At 41.2% G+C, this 20,736-nt stretch overlaps 1 protein-coding gene across 3 annotated transcripts in view; it reads right to left on the bottom strand.

The window, feature by feature from the left end:
• Positions 1 to 20,736, bottom strand: part of CHD1L (chromodomain helicase DNA binding protein 1-like) — an 89,148-nt gene that overhangs the window by 1,830 nt on the left and 66,582 nt on the right. For all 3 annotated transcript variants that reach the window (XM_006861318.1, XM_006861317.1, XM_006861319.1), the window contains 7 exons: positions 10,462 to 10,610; positions 8,891 to 9,054; positions 8,145 to 8,350; positions 6,439 to 6,537; positions 3,232 to 3,302; positions 1,394 to 1,508; positions 502 to 610 (listed from right to left, as the gene is read on the bottom strand). In XM_006861318.1, coding sequence (XP_006861380.1) covers positions 502 to 610; positions 1,394 to 1,508; positions 3,232 to 3,302; positions 6,439 to 6,537; positions 8,145 to 8,350; positions 8,891 to 9,054; positions 10,462 to 10,610 — 913 coding nt within the window. The remainder of the gene's footprint in view (positions 1 to 501; positions 611 to 1,393; positions 1,509 to 3,231; positions 3,303 to 6,438; positions 6,538 to 8,144; positions 8,351 to 8,890; positions 9,055 to 10,461; positions 10,611 to 20,736) is intronic.

The raw sequence follows: 20,736 nt of genomic DNA, 5'->3' as shown, positions 1-20,736 counted from the left end.
CAGCAGTTCGAAACTACCAGCTGTTCCACAGGAGAAAGATGAGGCTTTCTGCTCCCGTAAAGATAAACAGCCTCGGAAACCCTGTACAGGTCACTATGGGTCAGAATTGACTCGATAGCACGTAACAACAACAACTATAAAAGAGGAGTCCTGGTGTGACACTATAGGATAAATGCTGGACTGCTAACCACAAGGTTGGCGGTTCAAACTCACTAGCCATTCCTTGGAAACCCTATATAGGGTCGCTGTTAGTCGGAACCAACTCAATGGCACTTACCACCACCAACAATACTATAAAATGAGGAGTCATGGTGTGACACTGTAGGATAGATAAGTACTAGACTGCTAACCACAAGGATGACAGTTCAAACCTACCAGCTGCTCCTTGGAAATCCTATACCAGGAACCAACTTGACAGCACTTAACAATAACTATAAAATGTTAACATATTTCTCCTTTTGAGCTGGAGCAAAGTACACTAGCAACACAACAAAAGGATACATGTAAGTCGGGATGCCTTTTGCAGCCAAATGTTTCCGAATAAGTCGTTCAGTACCATACCAGTTAAAACCTTTCGTGGCATGTCCAATCCGTGGAAGGTGGACACTTGCTATAAAATAAATAAATAAATAAATAAATAAATGATGACATCTTCATTCATCAAAAATTGATTGATGGGCATAAACTATACATAGGAGGAAATAATCTATGCTCCCACAGTTACTGTGTGGTTTTCGATGAATAAGCTGTGTATAATCATGGACATTTTCACTCAAAATAGCCAATCACAATGTTAAAAAACATCAGGAATGGATTATAGTAGGTTATATTAAATAATTCTGTGGGGCACATGGACCCACAGATTCTGGAAATAATTCTAGGAACAGTGGAAATAGAATATGATCAAAGTTAAAGACATAATTAAAATTAGCAAAGATTGTTTAAGAAGTTAAGCCAATGAATCACCTCTGAGATATACTGGGTTTGGAAATAAAATGAAACTTCTTGGGTTTTGGCAGAGGACGGTCTGCTAATGTGGGCTGTGGGTCTCTGAGAGGCAATGTAATAAACAATCTCCCAACTGCATATGACCAGGTTTCTGTATTGCTAGTTGTCTATTTCCTCTTCTGTAAGACTACGATACAAACACCCCAGTGGGTAGAGCAAATCCCCAGGGCTAATGAATATGAAAGTGATTTGGAAGGAAAGAGGGATATACAAAATGTAAGACAGTGTGGTTTTTATTTTTGCCATTACTTATACTGGGTTTAACCTTTACCATGCAAACGAATGGGTTCCTGCTGTTGCTCACCTGTCTTCTGGCAACCACATCCTATACGCACATGACTGAAATGGAAAAACGTCCACTCCCAGGTAGAGGTGGAAGCCTTACCTTTCTTCTTCTTTGCTGCTGAAAATATCTTCTTCAAGCCCTCTTCTAGGGCTGCCATCTTAATGCCAGACAGGACATTGGAGCGATCCCGGTGCTGCGCCACAATCAAGGCCAACTAGGAAGAACCCTCATTGAATGGCTGCCATCACAGTGAATGGCTACACACTAATTCAGTAACCTGCCCACTCAACAGGAGCAAGCAGCCCCCACGCACTGACCTTTGTGGGTCACCGGTGCTCTGGCTAGAAAAGCATGTCCTACATATATATTATTTCATGCTCCATCTTAAGAGTGTTACCTTATGACTATTTTGTGGTAATTCCATGTAGACTTATCTTAACATTAAAACAAAGTGGGCTTTCTAAATATTCTCAAAGGTAAAGAAAGAATTTCCCCAAGGCTTAGGAATAGAAGAACTCTAGACCTCTAGATACTGGAGTCCTGGTGTGGCACTGTGGGTTAATGCATCAGACTGCAAAGCCATTTGAACTGCAAGGTCAGCGGTTCAAGCTCCCCAGCTGCTCCTCGGAAACCCTACACAGGGTCACTTTGGGTCAGAACCGACTCCACGGCACTTAACAACCTCTAGCTAATGTTTGTGTCAGCTCCATAACCCCAAGACAGTCACTTGATCTCTGTTCAAACAATCTCAGTGAGGAAAGAATGTCAAATATCACCGCTTATCCTGGTGGTGCAGTGGATTTAGCACTGAGCTGCTAACCACAAGGTCAGTGGGTCAACCATTAGTCACTCCGTAGGAGAAAATGAGGCTGTCTGCTCTTGTAGATTTAGAGTCTCAGAAACCCTCAGGAACAATATTGTCCTAGAAGGTTGCTATGAGTCAGAATACACTCCAAGGCAGTGGGTTTTAGTTGTCCTAATCTAAATGGAGGTCCCCTAGTATGCCTCTGTAGGTTAATGTACTGAAGTGCAAGGTCAGCGGTTCAAGCTCACCAGCCGCTTCTCGGAAACCTTATACAGAGTCGATATGGGTCAGAACCAACATGATGGCACTTACCACCACCAACAACAATCTAAATGGGTTACAGCCAGACAGAGTATCAAGGTTGCTTCTGAGACTACACCTCTACAACTGCACAGCAGACAAGGTTTCCTATTCCACGTGCCATGTTCTCGGGTCACTAGATTAAGAGCCCTCTTATGCACACTCTCATTGTATGTCATATTCTGGAAATTACTGAATGAATATCAAAACAAACAGAAATTATCTTATGAACAATGCAGGCCACCAACTTCAAGAGGCTGATCCTCTCTTTCAGCCCACTGTTTAAATATCTTCTTTTCTACGTCAGTAAGATTTGGCTCAAAATATGAATATGAATTCAGGCCTTGGAGAAAGCCAAGTAGGGATGGCAACTGAAACTCACTGCAGGAATCCAAATGACAGGCAAGTGGAAGGTAACTTAAGCTGCAAAGGGAGAATTCTGATGCATGCAGAGGTAATATGAGTTTATTCTTCCTCTGCTTAGATATGGCTGGCTAGAAAACATCTTTCATAGAGCGTTCTATACAATAGCTAACCAAACTCTCCCATTTCCTTTGCTAATTAAGTGCTAGGTACTGAGGATAAAAAGGAAATAAGATAGAGTCTCTGCACTCAGGATGGGGGCAGCAGAGTCTACGTGAGCAGAGTGAACAGGAAAGATGGCGGCCAGTATTCCCAGTGTAGGATGGAAAACCAGACCCAGTGAGGACAGAGGGAATGCAGCAGAGAGCGAGGCTCACTTTCTACAGGCCAGCAGGCAACGAGAGGTTTCCTCAGGAAGTGAGGAGAGCCAGATTTCAGTTTTTGGATAAAAGATCTGCTTTTCACTTACCAAATCTTGCCCTTTGTTTCTGGACTCTTTATCGTCAATAGGAAATAAAAGGACACCTCCCAGACTCAAGTCTGAAATAAAACGAAAAGAAAAACAGAAAGAACATTAAGTTCACTAAAGCAGAGAGCACTGCACGTGACTGTAAAGACTCCTCCTTAGAGCTTGTCTTTTCCAAATCCAGCTAAGGTTCAAAGTCCCTCCTTTCTTCATAATCTTCCATAGCCTTTGCTCAATACCCTTGCCTCAGTATCTCAAACAGTACCAACAAAGCATCCCTACAGGCAAGCAGAATGAATGCAAAGACCAAGGACTGAGAGATTTGGGGGGCTGGGAGGGCACTGTGAGCTTGACATTCCTTTGAAAGCTTTTATATGTGTCTTAAATCATTCAAATATTGCATCATACTATTCAAGTATTGCATTCATATATTGATGAAAGACTCTTAGTGTGGGGCTGTAGGGTAAGAACTAGACTGCTAACTGCAAGGTCGGTGGTTCAGACCTCCCGTTCCTCCTTGAAACCTCTATACTGGGTTGTTATGAGTTGGAACCAACTCCAAGACACTGAACAACAGTAACAACTACATCTGATTTTGGAGTCATGGCATGGTGCTGTAGGATAAGCCAGGACTGCTAACAGGAAGGCTGGCAGTTCGAACCCACCAGCTGCTCCTCAGAAACCCTATGCAGGGTCGCTGTGAGTCAAATCGACTTGATGTCACTTGACAACAACATGTCATTTATAAATTTCCCTACCCCATTCAAACAGATCTGTATTGGAAGAAGTGCAGCCAGAGTGCTCCTTTGAGGCCAGGATGGCCAAACTTCGTCTCTCATACTTTGGACATAGTGTCAGGAAGGACCAGTCACTGGAGAAGGATATATTTGGTAAGGTGGAGGGTCAAAGAAAAAGAGGAAGACCCCCAGCAAGATGGATTGGCAAAGTGGCATCATCAATGGGCTCAAGCGTGGCAACAATTGTGAGGTCGGCCCAGGAAGGGGCAGTGTTTCATTCTATTGTACATAGGGTCACTATGAGTCGGTACCAACTCGATGGCACCTAACAATAACAGCAACACCCCATTCAAATCAAATCAAATTGATGCTCTAGAAAAAAAAATATGCTCGAATATAATTCTATGGACTCCTGGTATGGCACTGTAGGATTAGCACTAGACTTCAAATCACAAAGTCGGCAGTTCAAACTCATGAGCTGCTCCTCAGAAACCCTATACAGGGTCTCTTTGAGTTGGAATTGACTCGATGGCACTTAACAACAACAATGTATTTCTATGGCTTTGCATACCCCAGTTTGAACCTGATGCCCTCTCAATCCACCCTGCGCTGCGCATCCCAATCTTTTAAAAAGTCATTCTAGGACAATGGCTCTGCTATGGCATTCTTCTGCTCTAATCGCCCAAATGCCTAGCAATTACCCAGAGGATGAAGTTCTGCTTAGAATGCTAGCTTCTTGGATCGACAAGAATTGTCTTTCACGATGGGACCCAAGCCTCCCTTTTGTAATCCTATTCTCCACCACTCCTCAGCCTAAAACCTTTCCTCCAGCCTGCATGGCCTATGCACCATTCTCCAGACACATTAACTGGTGCAACTGCCAGGATCATTCTGAATAAGACATGGTTAGAGATCTCTTGCCAAGTGTCTTCACATATTCAAAAGCTCAACTGCCTTTCCACGCCCAATATAACTTTTACCACTCCATGGAGTTAACTCCAGTAATTCTAACCCACAGTGAATACAATGCTGTTTCGTCTATGACAATAGCTCTGCTACAGCCCATTTCAGTCCTTCCTACAGCAAGGTGCACATGCCATCATTTTCTTATTATGAACTTAGACCTTCCTTCTGTGTGGCCAGGCTTTAGTCCTGTGAGTAAAGTGGTCACATGACAAGTCATGTGACCACTGTCAGGCCAAATCCCCCAGTCCCCAACCTTGCTTCATGGATGGCGTGACAGACCACTTAGCCCTTCTCAACACCTTCTCCTCCCTTGTACTTCTAATATCTTACATTTTCAAGCGTCTCATATTTTTTTCTGACAAGCCCTTCCATCTCCTCTTCTTGCCAAAGTGAAGGTGCTTTCCTTGTTTGTTCTCTGCCCTCTCGTTTCTCTGTTTGCAAACAGGGACTCCAGTCTGCCTCTACAGTTCCAACCTCTCCTTGGGTTCTCTGCTTTTTCAACTACCCATCAATGTTGTTGTTGTTGTTAAGTACCGTGGAGTCGGTTCCGACTCATAGTGACCCTACACAGGGTTTCTGAGGCCGCAAATCTTTACGGGAGCAGATGCCTCATCTTTCTTCCACGGAACAACTGGTAGTTTTGAACTGCTGACATTGTGGTTGGCAGCCCGACTCGTAACCACTACGCTACCAGAGCTCCCATCAATACCCAGATCTAAATTAACTGTCTCAAATCATAGTTTTTGTTTTGCTAGAAGGAGAATCCTCCCTAGGTCCTTGTATCCCTTTCCACTCCAGAAACTGGACTAAAGAATCATGAAAAACCAATCTCAAAGAAATCTGCAGGGTCAAGGTCCCTTAGTCTCTTAAGTCCCCAAGGAAATCATCACGTAATCATTCTACTCCTCTTGTCACTTTGTGAGTTCTGCACTCCAAAGGAACACTTTTCCCTTCTTCCTTGTCCAAGTGAGGAGACTGTTCAGCTTTCCAGGTTCTGGTCCCAGACAGCTTCACTTCTGTCTCCAGGGAGTGCTAGGCCCCAGACCACACTAACTTCATAACACCTTCTCCTTCCCGTCAGCTCAACACCAAAACTGAGCTCTTGTTTGCATTTTAATGTGTGTCTGATTTTTCTTCCACAGGTCTCTGACATTTTCATGAGATATTCCCTTATGAAGATGAGGCAAGGTAGGCAAACACTGACACAATCTGCATGCTAGGACTTTAACACATAAGCAGAAACTGACATTTTTCAAAATACTTGCACATTCATTATCCTCAGCCTAATCCCAAGGGGATATGTGAAACAAGTATTATTCATGAATCACCGATGAGAAGACATGCATAGAGAGGACAAGGAACTGGTTCAAGGTCACATTACAACTAGCTGAGGACAGAATTCACCCCCAACTCCCTACCTAGTCCTTTATAACCAACATGATACCCGTCTCAAGTGGCCTCTGTTCTCTTATTCTAGCCTCACTCTTGCCTCTACTTTGTGTCATACCTTTCATCTTCCCAGCCAGCTCATAGACTTTTCTTGGTTCCGCTGATCGGGTTTCTAGAGCTGTGAATAAACCACCTCTGCCCCAGTGGCCAGAGTCATCTACAGAAGAAAGAAAATGTTCAGCTACAGGGAGTAATGTACAACCCACAATTTAAAGCAAACAAAACAAAATCAGACAGACAATAAACAAAGACACATCATCAAATAGGCTTGTGGTAAGAAAGACTTTTCAAAGGGAAAATCTAAGAGTATCATGGATTAGACTTTCCAACACGTTCAGGTCTTCTGGAAGATGCACCTGGCCATTGCAACAAGAAAGCATCTTGAAAATCAGCATTCTGCATGGACCGAATCTTGGCAGTGCATTTGCCATTCTGGAGATGACTGACAAAGGATGGAGAGAGGATGTATACAGAACAAAGAAAGCTTCCATAAGTTGAGGCACTGGAAATGCAACAGCACCCAACTCCACTTTATAGGAAACGGAGAGTCTCAGTGATGTATTCAGCCTGGCAGTAACTTGTATTGATTGTTATCCATTTGTTCAATCACACTACAAATACTGGCCAGCAAATACGGAGCCCTGGTAGCATAGTGGATTGAGTTGGGCTGCAAACCACAAGGTCAACAGTTCAAATTGACCAGCTGCCCCATGGAAGAAAGATAAACCTTTCTGCTCCCATAAAGATTCACAGCCTTGGAAATGCTATACAGGGTTGCTATGAGTAGGACCCGACTTCACGGCACATAACCACTATTCTATGTTAAGAAATCTGGTGTGGCACTATAGGATAAATACTAGACTGCTAACCATGAGGTCCGGTGGTTCAAACCCACCAGCTGCTCCTCGGAAACTCTATACAGGGTTACTATGAGTTGGTACTATGACTGGACAACCCTGAACAACAACAATTATGTGTAAAGTTAACAGTTGCAGCCCACCGCCTCTCTGTGGGAGAAAAACAAAACTTTCTGTTCTAGCAAACATGTACAGTCTTGGAAACCCTACACGGGGGGGTGGGGGGGTGTTGTCGCTGCACACCAACTCAAGAGCCCTTAACCACAACAAACTATGTATAAGGTACTGCTCTAGGCACCGAGGACACACAGTGAACAAAAAGACCCCTGCTCTCTTAAGACTTACTTTCTACTGCAAAAAGAGTCACATAAAAAACAGATACATAGTGTCAGGTGATGATATACAGAGAATAAAGTAAGGTAGGAATGGCTACGGAGGGCAACAGAGGGATGGAATAGTGTAGGGTTTATATGAAGCAATAGGAGACAACTCCTCTGAGAAGCAGATACTGGAAAAGATACTTAGCATGCTATATGGGGAAAGAGTTCCAGGCAAAAGAAAGAAAAAGTGCAAAGGCCTGAGGTGGGAATATGTTTGAAGTTCTGCTTTTTTTTAAAGGAGTTTCTTGTATTCAAGATGTTGCCTCATTTCAGTCTCTTAAAACCCTTGTGAGGCGAGTAAGACAGCTAGTATTCTATTATACAGATAAGACTATTAAAGCTTAGGTAAGTTAGTTAACTAATAAGAGAGTCAAGAATCAAATACAAGTCTCCAGATTGGAAAATCTAAGTTCTTCTGACCACACACCAGCACACTGGGAGCATTTACCCAAGTGAGCACAATCCCCACCAATCCTGGGACCCTGAAGTCTGAGGTACCCACTCCTGCCCATCACCACTTCTCATACCTACGCAGTGAACTATTAGCGCATCCTCAGTCCCAGCCTGAGGGTGGGTGACATCACCGCTGATGTACTTGATGGCGGTCAGCTCTGGGTCTTGGTAACCCAGCTCAGTAGAGCTCTCATCGTCCTCGTCCGCAGGACCCTCAGGCTCGCTCTCCTCCACAGGCAAACAGAACGAATGGTAATTGTTGGACTCCCACCAGGCCATCCTGCAGCAGGCCAGAGAGACAAGGGAATTATCCGGCCCATCACAATTTCCTCTCGGAGCACATTTTGTACTGCTCTTCACATACAGTAAACACTACATGGAAATGCAATTAGAAACTTGCTCTGATCAATGTTTTCTGCTTATTTGTAAATAAACAAGAAGTCTTACTGCTCTGGCCTAACTGTCTGATGACTACACTTCAGTAGCACAGAACAGCCACTTTGTGTCCCTCATTGTTTTCAAGTACACCTCTGAAAGAATGTTATTGAAGCAAACTACTTTTTGCTAGCCAGCTACAAGAAAATTTAAAAATTTTCTTGTTTCAACAGAATGGATCTTCTCTGTCTTATGCACTCAAGATTTTTCACTTAAGCATAAGGCATTACGGTTAATGTTTTATCTTTTTCCAAGTATCCTAATCGCCGATGGGAACGACAAGCAGTCTAGGCATTTTCTACAATTTTAAAGTAGCAAACTGTGGAGGGAGTCTTAACAACCCACTGTGCCCCCTCAGTGTGATCAATGAATGATACAGATATACTTTTTCTTATGGTCAGCTTCTTCCTTTTCTCTCTTCTTTTCCTCCATTAGTCGCTTTCTCTTGGCTGCTGCCTCCTGTCTCTTCTTCCTTCTCTCCTCTAGCTCTTCGGGGCTCAGGATCTGTTTCCGTTTGCTAGAGCCCTCCACCAGGCCTGGGATGAGAGCCTGTGGAAAGAACCAGGAAAGGTCAGGGGCTGCCTGTTCCTCCATACTTTCATTATTCCCTAAAACACAGGCTGTGTGCAGTCTGGAAGCAGCACGTTTCATATGTGACAAAACACCTCTCTCTCTCCATGCTACCTGGGAAGTGGCAGCAGAGACGCCGATTACACACCTCATGGGCATGGTGACCAGGACGGCGTACTCTAAACCCACCAGCACATTTGCAAGTAGGGGACAAAAATATGCCATGGATTCATTTCATCAGGAATAAGTTTCTTCCTTCCGAAAATTACTGTTTTTTTCTTTACTGGAAGCATGCCCTGCAGGATGCCATTCTAAGTTTAACCATTTTCATGGCAGTCTTCCTACAACGCACGTCTGTCTTTCTTAAAACAGTCTTTCATTCTCATTATTACCTTAACAATTTTTGTTAAGGGCTGGTGAGTCAGCCCCAACTCATAACAACCCTGTATAAAGTTTCTAAGGAGCAGCTGGTGAGTTTGAACCACTGACCATGTGGTTCAAACTGACCTTGTGGTTCAGTGCTTTAGCCCACAGCACCACACCAGGTCCTTAATAATAGCTAGCATTTAATAAGTACATGCTCTGTGACAAAACTATGCACATTATATGTATCATTTATGATTGCCATCTTGTCTTGAAGACCAAAAAATCCCACAAGAAAACAAAACCCACCTCTGCCAAGTTGATTCTTACTTAATGACTCTTAGGACCCCTGGTGTGGCACTGCAGGATCAGCACTGGACTACGGACCACAAGGTTGGTGGTTCAAACACACCAGCTATTCCTCAGAAACCTTACACTGGGTCTCTATGAGCTGGAACCGACTTGATAGCACTTAACATGATATTTTGGTGTTAACATAGTGATCTAATCAGAGGAGGCCTCAATAGAGAGGGTTGCTTTTACTAGCATTAGTAGTAAAATAAGCTTTCCTTATGTAGTGCTGCTGTGGTGCTGTGGTTTAATGAGCCAGAATGCAAAGCCGTTTGAACTGCAAGGTTGGCGGTTCAAGCTCACCAGCTGCTCCTCGGAAACCCTATACAGGGTCGCTATGGGTCAGAACTGACTCGACAGCACTTAACAACAACAACTAATGTTTTTTATATCAGTTTTTCATACAGTTTTTCTATTAGAGGATGATATCGTAGGATAAGCACTGGAAGCTAACTGCAGAGTGGCAGTTCAAACCCAGCAGCTTCTCCTCAGAAACTCTACAACTTGATGGCACTTAACAACAATAATAGTTAATTACACTCACAATAGTTAATTACACTTACATTTCAACAAACCACTACAGGCTTATTTCTAAACAATTCACACCTGGCACCATTCACCCCACCAATGACAGTTTGGAAGAAATTATTCTTTTACATCAATAGTTCTTACATTGCCTTTATTTCGGAGTGACCGGCCCTCTTGACTAGTTTTCTCCAAAAGGGTTTTCTGAAGATTCACCAGTTGCTCAAACGATTGTCTGTCTTCCTTACTAGGCTCCTTAGAATAATCTTTACCTTCAAATAAGTACATATGGTTTTCTAAGAACATAAAACAAAAAGAGAGAAATGTTAGATACTAAAGATAAATATTAGATCAAGTCTACTCAAAACAATAACTAAAGTGAACAAGAGAACACAGTTTACATTCTAAATGGGCAAAAAATAGCTTGTGAAGCAGGCATTTTGTTTCCCATTGACAGCAAACAATAGCTTTGGGTACTACATGGGGACCCCAGACATTACTGATCAAAGGAAAAAGTATGACTTGGCCCTTTCATGTAACACTAGATGGTCACTGAGTCTCTACTAAACCCCTCCATCCAGCTGATTTGGGGGTTACTCATAACTCATTCATTCTACAACTATCTCTCAGCATAAATCTCAATGACACTGAGATAACCTGATAAAAGAGAGCACATTTTTGGTTGCCAGCATAATTTTAACACGTAACTCTTTATTCCCTTTTCTTAAATATTAAGAGGAACAAGTAGGTTAACTAAGAAAAGAATCCAGGAATTTGCAATATTCTTTGCAGATATCATGAAGTATTTTTTCATTTTCCTAATCACAATCTTGGTATAATAAACCCCATTGAAGGAAGAGGAAACTGAGGCTTAGAAAATCTAAGGCCTGTGCCGTCTTTTCAGTATATTACTGTGTCTATGAAAGGATAGCAAAAGAACAGGCCAGCAAGTAATAATTAAGACAATAAGTCCTGGTGTGGCATTGTGGGTTAATGCATTGGACTACAAGGTAGGTTTGAAATGCAAGGTCAGCAGTTCAAGCCCACCAACCACTCCTCAGAAACCCTCAGGGTCACTATGAGTCAGAAATGACTCAACAGCACTTAACAACAACAGTAACAATAAAGATAGTAGTCTAATCTTGAATATCACTATAATTATGCTATCAGGTACATTCACATCTATTATCACATCTGATTTTTGCAACTATGTTAAAGAATAAAGCAAGACTGTGTATCACCATTTTACAGATGAAGGGCAAAAAGGCTCAAAGAGGTTGGATGATCTCTACTACTATCATGAAACAAGTTATGAAGAGTCATCACAAATCAAGACTAGCAAACATAGGAAAGATAATTATTTCAAAGTGAAACATATTTAATAGCACATTTTACCAAAAGAATGTATTTCACAACATTACTGAAATCAGTTCTAAGTATGTTTTCCCTAGAGAGTATGAAAGCAAAACATTTTTGTTCTCAAGAGATCAATTGTTTCACACTTATACCCAAATCCAACCAGCTGTAATTCTAAATGGCATTTGCTAATTAAATCAGCAGGGGGCTTTCCATGAGGCCTCTCTCAACAAGTGCAAAACAAGAGCTGAGAAGTGTCAAATGTGATCCACACAGGTAACTTCATAATACACGCCAGTCTCAATTTACAAACGTGCTTCTGGAAAAGAAAGTGGTACACTCAAGATAAAGCAATTCTGTTTTTTAAGTTTGATCAGGGCTACTTTAATTATGATTCTTTTATATATATTTATATGATTGTAATATAATACAAATAAAACATAACCCCTGCCTTCACTGTAAAGCCAAGAGGAAGTTGGAGACTGTCAGTCTAGGCTCTTGTCTACATCCTATCAACAGAGTCACACACAAAAGAGTGGACCTGAAACCATTTACCAAAGACAAAATTCCAAATTTTAATACAACTGCTGGGATATATTTTCTGGCAGTTGGATTTATATATACGTGAGGGGACTTGAAAAAGTTCATAGAAAAACGGAATAGCTATATGTGCCAAGGAGTCCTGGTGTGGTGCTGTGGGTTAGTGCGCCAGACTGCAAAGCCATTTGAACTGCAAGGTCAGCGGTTCAAACTCACTAACTGCTTCTTGGAAACTCTATACAGGGTCGCAAAGGTCAGAATTGACTCAATGGCACGTAACAACAGATATATTGGCAGTTGGATTGACTGAGAAATACTTTCTGCAAAACAGTGAAATTTTATTTAGGAAAATAAATTGACATTCATCTAGATGGGTGTGAAAATGGGTGAAAGGGTCATTATTTAATGTAATCAAAATGTAACTTTAAAATATGACCATATGAATCCATTTCTCCACTCTCTGGAAACCACTAAATGGTGGTAAAGGAGTTTTGTTTTTTTTAAAAAAAAAAGATAGATGAAGCAACAGGAGATGAGAAAGGTCTGTAAGTAACTCTTTGGAACACAAAAGTGGCTGGAAGGCTGGCAACATGAAGAAAAATGCAGGAAAAACACAGGTGACCAGCCAGAGAAGTGATTCTGAAAACAGAAAACTTGCACATCAAATAACATCAGTGCCATATATACTTCACTCACTATGTCTCTACAATTTGAACAACGAAGTTTACCTCAACTTCTATTCCTCTTTCTTCAAGAAAGGTATTGGAGGATTCACCTCTAGGGAAACTGAGTATTGTTGTTAAGTGCCGTCAAAGTTGGTTTTGACTCATAGCAACCCTATATAGGGTTTCTAAAGAGTGGTTGGTGGTTTTGAACCACTGACCTTGCAGTTATTCCAGTATTAACCCTACAGCACCATACCAGGACTCTGAATAGTCCTTTGAAAAGATTTTACATAATAACACTTGGGAAGGTCCCCTTAATGCAAATGCAGTTCCATCAAGTACTAGAGTGAGGCCCCAAAGTCAATATATCTGCTCATGCCGCACTACCAATGAACTTTGTGGGCTCCTCAACTGCACACATGACCAGATAACCAGAGGACAGACACCAGGCAGCTGAGGAAAACTACCATCAAGAACAAAAGCAGAAACAGTAGCAATCGGAGAAAGGAGAGACAATGCGGAGAGCAGAGGAATATCTTTTTTAAAAGACATAATGCAATAACAATTATAAAAAGATCTAACAAATATTCTCCCTGGAATCGTCTCTTAGAGCTATAATAAACATCCTCACAGAGGATATTACATACCTGAAAGGAAAGCAGAATGCAATTAACACAACGAGAAAAGAGGGACAAAGCAGTGCTTTTGGAGAATAAAAATGGATACGAAATACAAAAACTTAAAAGATAAAGTACAAGAAAAGTCAAAGGACTCTATGTTATAACATCTGCTGTCTAAATTCCAATTCTCCACAATATGGGATAAAACAAAAGATGAACAAGGCTAAGAAAACCACCCCTAACTCAGGTCTACCACAACATTAGGAATCCGAGACCACTACAAACTGCAATTTGTAGCAGTTACGTGAGAAGGTAAGAAAGGGAGCCCTGGTGGTGGTGCAGTGGTTAAGCGCTTGGCTGCTATCGGAAGGGTGAGCAGTTGGAATCCACCAGTGGTTCAGCAGTGGGGAAAGATGTGGCTTCTCCAAAGATTTACTGCGTTGGAAACCCCATGGGGCAGTTCTACTCTGTCCTATAGGGTCGATGTGAGCCATAATCAACTTGTTTTGTGGTATTAGAGAAGGTAAGTAGAGAAATAACCATCCAAAACCAGTTTAACCACACAACTCAGGGAATAGTATACTCGGGAGTCTTTTAAAAGGAATTTTCTAGAAGAGCTTCACCTCCATAAAGGTAAAGGTAAGAATATCACCCAAAGTTGGAGATGATTGGGGAAATTTCAGTAAACAAGCTAATGATGGTAAGACTGAAAATACCTAATTGTAAATCTAAATAAAAACAAAGATGGGCAGTGCAAGGGTAGCAGAGTAGAACAGCATGTACATTTTGTATATTCTGACAAAGTAGAAATGACACAACTAGAAAAGTAGAAAAGGAGGGAGAGGCAGGAGAAAGTACAATACACTGATTGCTGAAAACAGATGTGAATCAAAGGATTTAAAGCCGACAAACCAAACTAAGGAAAGAGCTTTGACTAAGGCTACTATGCCATTGTTGTGAAGTGCTGTCGAGTCGGTTCCAATTCATAGCAACCCTGTACAGGGTTTCCGAGGAGCAGCTGGTGGGTTTGAACTGCCGACTTTGTGGTAAGCAGTCCAGTGGTGACCTGAAAGTGCCATACGTATCAATATAAAATAGCTGGAATCAAAACACTGTTGTTGTTTTTGTTGTTAAGTGCTGTCAAGTCGACTCTAACCCAGAGTGACCCTAACTTTTCTAAAATCCAAAAGAATAAATGCAAAAATATCAGACCACTTAGGAGTAACTTTTCAAAAAAAGTTTGTGTAAAAATGGTATTCATAGATAATGGAATCTTTGCCCATTTTTTTTTTTTCCTACAAAATCTTTGAAACCTTTATTAAATGAAAATGTTTCTAGACAGATCCTCCATCTTAGTTTATAACTGTTTTTTTTTTTCAAGGTTTTTTACTGTGGATTGAGTGAAAGTTTACAGGGCAGATCATCGGTTTTACATTCAACAAATCATACACCTTGTTTCATTACAATAATTATAATCCCCTCCACGTACCATCAGTTAACAGTATTTCTCTCTATTAACTTTAGCTTTTTTTTATATATATACACCCAGGCATATATAATAATTTACACCACCAAAGGGCACATTCTGCAAGTCTGCCTCCTGGCCACCAGCTCTTAGTCCCTCTCTTCCCATAAATCTAGAGTTCTCAGCTGCTCCCTCTCTCCAAGTCTCCATCTCTGGTATCGTTGCTTCTCTGGATAAGGTCTCGCATTCCACTTGTATCCTTCTCCCTTGATGGTCCGAGGGTCCTTTGTTTCTTTGCACAAATTTCTGAAGCCCTCTTGTGTAAGTATGTATTTGCTTATTTTAGAAAAAGCACAGAAAATATAAACTAGGAATAAATGAAAATTGTTGTAAGAGGAAGTAGGTGAGAAAAGGCTGAAAGAGATAGGCATGGGAGTAAGAAATCTCTTTTTACATTCTAAAAAATAAATCAAAAAGGATGGGGAAAAAAAAATCACACCTTAAAATTAGATATAAAAAGAAACAAGTAATTTAAGTATATATCAAACAGATGTTGTTGTTGGTGTTGTCATGTGTCATGGAGTGTTGTGGAGTAGGTTCCAAGTCATAGCGACCCTATACAGGGTTTCTGAGGCAACAGATAGATCCTCACTAAACAAAAATTTAACTCATGTAACCTACAGGCTAAAAAAAATGTTTTAAAGGAAATCTCCCAGAGAACAAAATGTTAAAAAGAAACTGAAATGTCCAACATTTTGGCAAATAGAGAAAATGGAGAGATACAAGTGAGGAAATAATACCGGAGCATTTCTCAGAACTGAGAGGTTTATGTTTTGGGAATTAAAAGGATCCCTGAGTGACCACCCCAATAAATAAGACCCATTGAGGGACTTCATCATGAAATTTCAGTTTGAGTAGAGATTGCTAACATCTTCCAAAACAAAAGGATAAAAAAAAAAAAAAGACCAAGCATCAGAATTATCTCAGATGTCTCCACACCAACATCAGAATCTAAAATACAATGGAACTATATCTTCAAAACTCTGAGGCATGCTAACATTATATCCAGAATATCTTATTCAGGTAAATGATCAGTCATGCATTAGGGTTTAATAAAGTTATTTTCAGACAAGCAAAGGCCAGAAAAATTTCTTTCTCATGTACCATTTTTTTATGGAAGCTAATGGGGTATGTGGAGTCCTGGTGTGGCACTGTAGGACAAGCACTGAACTGCTAACCACAAGGCTGGTGGTTTAAACCCACCAGCCACTCCTTGGAAACCTACAGAGGGTCGCTATGAGTCGGAACCAACTCGCTGGCACTTAACAACAACAATGGAGAGTACGTGTTCCAAGAAAGCTGGGGTGAGAAAAAACAAATCATGAGATCCTTGAAAGCAGATCCTACATAAGAGAATGACATAGTCAAGTCCCAAAACAATACTTGGAGTTGTGGAGTGAGCAATTAGCCCAGAACAAAATGAAGAAAATGTTCAGATTAGAAAAATACAACTGACATACTGGCTGTGTAAAAAATCTCCTTGGTTGGCATGACACAGAGGTCAGAGCATATAACCATTTTTTTAAAAATTTTTATTATGAATTTGAGTGAAGGTTTACAAAGCAGATCTTCAGTTTTACATTCAGGAAGCCATACACTTTGTTTCCTCTCAAGGATTGCCATCCCCTCCAGGTAATACCTCTTATTCTACTTCCCGGTCTGTTTCTTGTTTCCATGAATCCTTCTTTCCCTACCCTCTGAATTTTGTCCTTAGGTGGTCTCAGATGGTTGACCACTCTCACTGGTGTTGTTGCTCCACCTGCCTCCCCCATCCCTACCCCAGCATGCTCTCCACCTGTATATCTATTGTTTGGCTGAAAATTGAGTGAATTTCCAGACTTGAAGGGTAACCAAGGGTTACAGTCCCGGGGTTCCACCAGTCTCTATTTGACTAGTATGCCTGGCCTGTTTTGTGGTTTTGAGTTTTGTACCACATTTTGTAAACTTTCTAATGTGATCCTTTCAAAGCAGTTGGTAATGATAGCTGGGCACCATCTAGTTCTGCTGGTTTCAGGGTTGTAGAAACTGATGCTTTATATGGTCCATAATTGTTTCTAGGCAGCTTCAATTATCCCCATTCTTCTTTCCTCCAGTTGGGGATAGACAATAGTTGTACCTTGTTGTTGTTAGGTGCCATCGAGTTGTTACCAACTCACAGTGACCTTATGCACAACAAATAGAAACACTGCCTGATCCTGAGCCAACCTCACTACTGCTGCCACGCTTGAGTCCATCGATGCTGCCACTTGGCCAATCCATCTCATTGGGGTCTTCCTCTTTTTCTCTGACCCACCACCTTACCAAACATGATATCCTTCTCCAGTGACTTGTCCCTCCTGACAATATGTCCAAAGTCTGAGACACGAAGTTTGGCCATCTTGGCCTCCAAGGAGCACTCTGGCTGCACTTCTTCCAAAACAGATCTATTGGTTCTTCTGGCAGCCCATGGCACTTTCAATATTTTCCTCCAACACCATAACTCAAAAGCATCAATTCTTCCACGGTCTTCCTAATTCACTGTTCAGCTTTCACATGCATATGAGGTTATTGAAAATACCATGACTTGGGTCAGGCACATCTTAAGTCTTCAGGTTGACGTCTTTGCTCTTCAACACTTTAAAAAGGTCTTGTGCAGCATATTTGCCTAATGTAATACGTCGTTTGATCTCTTGACTGCTGCTTCCATGAGCGTTGCACCTTAGATGGCTGCTAATTAGGGTTTTTGGGTTTTTTTTAATGAATTTAGTGAAAGTTTACAGACAAAATTATCAGTCTTACATTCAGCACATCATACACTTGCTTCATTTCAATGACTGCAATCCCTTCCATGTAATAGCAGCTATCCTACTTCCTCCCTGTGATTTTTATTTCCATTTCACTCTCCTTCCCAGCCCTTCTCAACTTTGTCCTTAGATAAATGTTGTCCTTTTGATCTTGAACGACTTAGTATTCCATGGTGAACATACCTTACTAGTGTTGTTGTCCCCTCCCTATATACCAATCTACTGCTTGGTTGAAAATTGGACCATGAGGGTGAATTCTGTTCCAGACCTGAAGGGTGATTGAGGGTCATAGTCTTGTGTTCTGCCAGTCTCTTTCTGACCAATAAGGTTGGTCTGTTTTATAATTTTGAGTTTCTTTCCACATTTTCTCCCACCCTTGGTAGCCAGAACTTTCTAGTTCTTCTGGTCTCAGAGCTGTGGAGACTTATTCATTCAGTAAAACACTAATTATCTATGTGTCCAAAAGTCCACTGGACTGGTTGATTCCAAACATCTTTAATTTTTATCACTCTTCTTTCTTCAGCACATGGATAGACCAATAGTCGCATCTCAGATGACCGCCCTGCTCATGAATTTTCAAGTTCTGGTCAGCACTTAAATAATTATTGACTTCGTGAAAAATGTTGTTTCAGTCACATTACTGTATGTTCTGAAACTGACTTCAATTGTGATAAAATTACACAATTACACGTGTAGGATACTGTAGAAGAGCTAAGTAGTAGAAAACCAGTGAATAACCTGAAGCTGATAAATAAAAAAATAACAGCATAAATATACACATGAGAGATGTAGAAGCAAGTAGCAGAGGAAATGAACAAAAGAATAGAGGACAATTTGAAGGAGGTACCCCTGGGAAGCAAGACTAGGGACTGGATAGGAACCAGAGAGAGGAGGGCTATGTTTCACTAGAGATGTTTAGTACGAGTTAATATTTAATAGTATTTACAGGTATTATTTCACTAAAAATTAAAATTAATGATATTTATACCTCATGGTCACCACTCAGCTGTCAGTCTGATGTCTGTGGTGGCTTATGTGTTGCTGTGATGCTGGAAGCTGTGCCACCAGAATTTTAAATCTCAGCAAGGATTTAAATGTGGTGGACACATTTCAATGGAGTTTCCAGACTAAGACAGACTAGAAAGAAGGAGAGATAGACTACTTCTGAAGGTTTAGCTACTGAAAACCGTATGAATAGCAGTGGAACATTATCAGACTAGCAGAACATCTTCATTGTGCAGGACGATGAGTCCCACAGGTTAGAAGGCGACAAAAGTACAACTGGGGAAGAGCTGACTCCTCAAAGCAGAGTTGATCAGGATGCCACGGATGGAGTAAAGCTTTCAGGACCTTCATTTGGTGATGAAGCACAACTCAAAATGAGAAGAAACAGTCGCAAACAACTATTACAATCAGAACACAGAACATGTGAAGTATAAATCTAGGAAAAAGTTTTCAAAAATGAAATGGAATGCATAAAAACTGACATCCTAGGCATCAGTCAATTGTAAGGTTGGCCCAGGACTGGGGAGTGTTTTGTTCTGTTGTGCATAGGGTCACTATGAGTTGGTACCAACTCAATGGCACCTAACAACAACAACAACAAGGTATTAGTCAGCTGAAACTGACTGATATTGATCCTTCTGAATCAGATAATCATATGGTTTACTATGCTAGGAACAACAAATTCAAAAGGAATGGCATCGCTTTCATTGTTAAAAAGAACATTTCAAGATCTACCTTAAAGTACAATGCTGTTTGTGATAGGATAGCTTAATATCCATATGCCTATATAAGGAGTCCTAGTGTGGCATTGCAGGATAATGCACTGGACCGCAAGGTCAGTTTGAACCACAAGATCAAACCTACCAGCTGCTACTCAGAAACCCTATACAGGGTTGCTATGAGTAGGAACCAACTTGACAGCACTTCACAATGGTAACAAAAGGAAGACCAGGAAGTGAAGTGGTTCCATATGATATGCACTGGACTGTGAACTACGAGGTCTATGGTTTGTGCCTGCCAGCCACTCTGCAGGAGAAAGATGAGGCTTTCTGCTTCCACAAAGATTCAAAGCCTTGGAAACCCTGTACAGGAATACTATGAGTTAGAACCAACTCAATGGCACTTAGCAACAACACAAGGAACACCAGTTAAAACCACTATCATTTAAACTTAAGTTCCAACCACTAAAGTCAGCAATGATGACAAACTATGGATAACACTGGCAAGAATGGGTATTCCAGAATATGGAACTATGTTCATGAGACCAAGTAACTATGTTCACAGACCAAGAAGTAGTAGTTCCAACAGAACAAGAGGATACTGAATAGTTTGAAATCAGAAAAGGGGTACACGAGAGTTGTATTCTTTCACCGTGCTTGTTCAATCTGTATGCTGAGCAAATAATACAAGAAGCTGGATTACATGAAGAAGAACATGGCATCGGGATTGAAGGAAGACTCATTAACATCCTGCAATATGCAGACGATACGTACAACCTTGCTTGCTGAAAATGAAGAGGACTTAAAATGCTAATGAAGATCAAGACTACAGCCTGCAGTATGGATTGTACCTCAATATAAAGAAACAACAATCCTCACAACTGAACCAGTAAATAAAATCATGATAAATGGAGGAAAGAGTGAAGTTGTCAAAGATTTCATTTTGCTAGGATCCACACTCAATACTCATGGAAGCAGCAGTCAAGAAACACAACGAGGGAACAAACAAGATGGCGGATCGGGTGGACGTATAGCAGAGAGCTCCACCAATAACAACACAGAATACCTGACCAAGCAGGTTCAGGGGCTGGTCCCAGAACTCTGAACCACATATAAAAGAATACTTAGAAGGTTGGAAGGCTCACAGCTGGGGGAATCTGTGGCAGAAGCAAGAAATCTATTGCATTCTAGTCCGGGCTGCTCGGCTGC

Source organism: Chrysochloris asiatica, unplaced genomic scaffold, assembly GCF_000296735.1.
Source record: "Chrysochloris asiatica unplaced genomic scaffold, ChrAsi1.0 scaffold00042, whole genome shotgun sequence".
Classification (NCBI taxonomy): domain Eukaryota; kingdom Metazoa; phylum Chordata; class Mammalia; order Afrosoricida; family Chrysochloridae; genus Chrysochloris; species Chrysochloris asiatica.
This window is presented reverse-complemented; position numbering and strand designations above follow the sequence as displayed.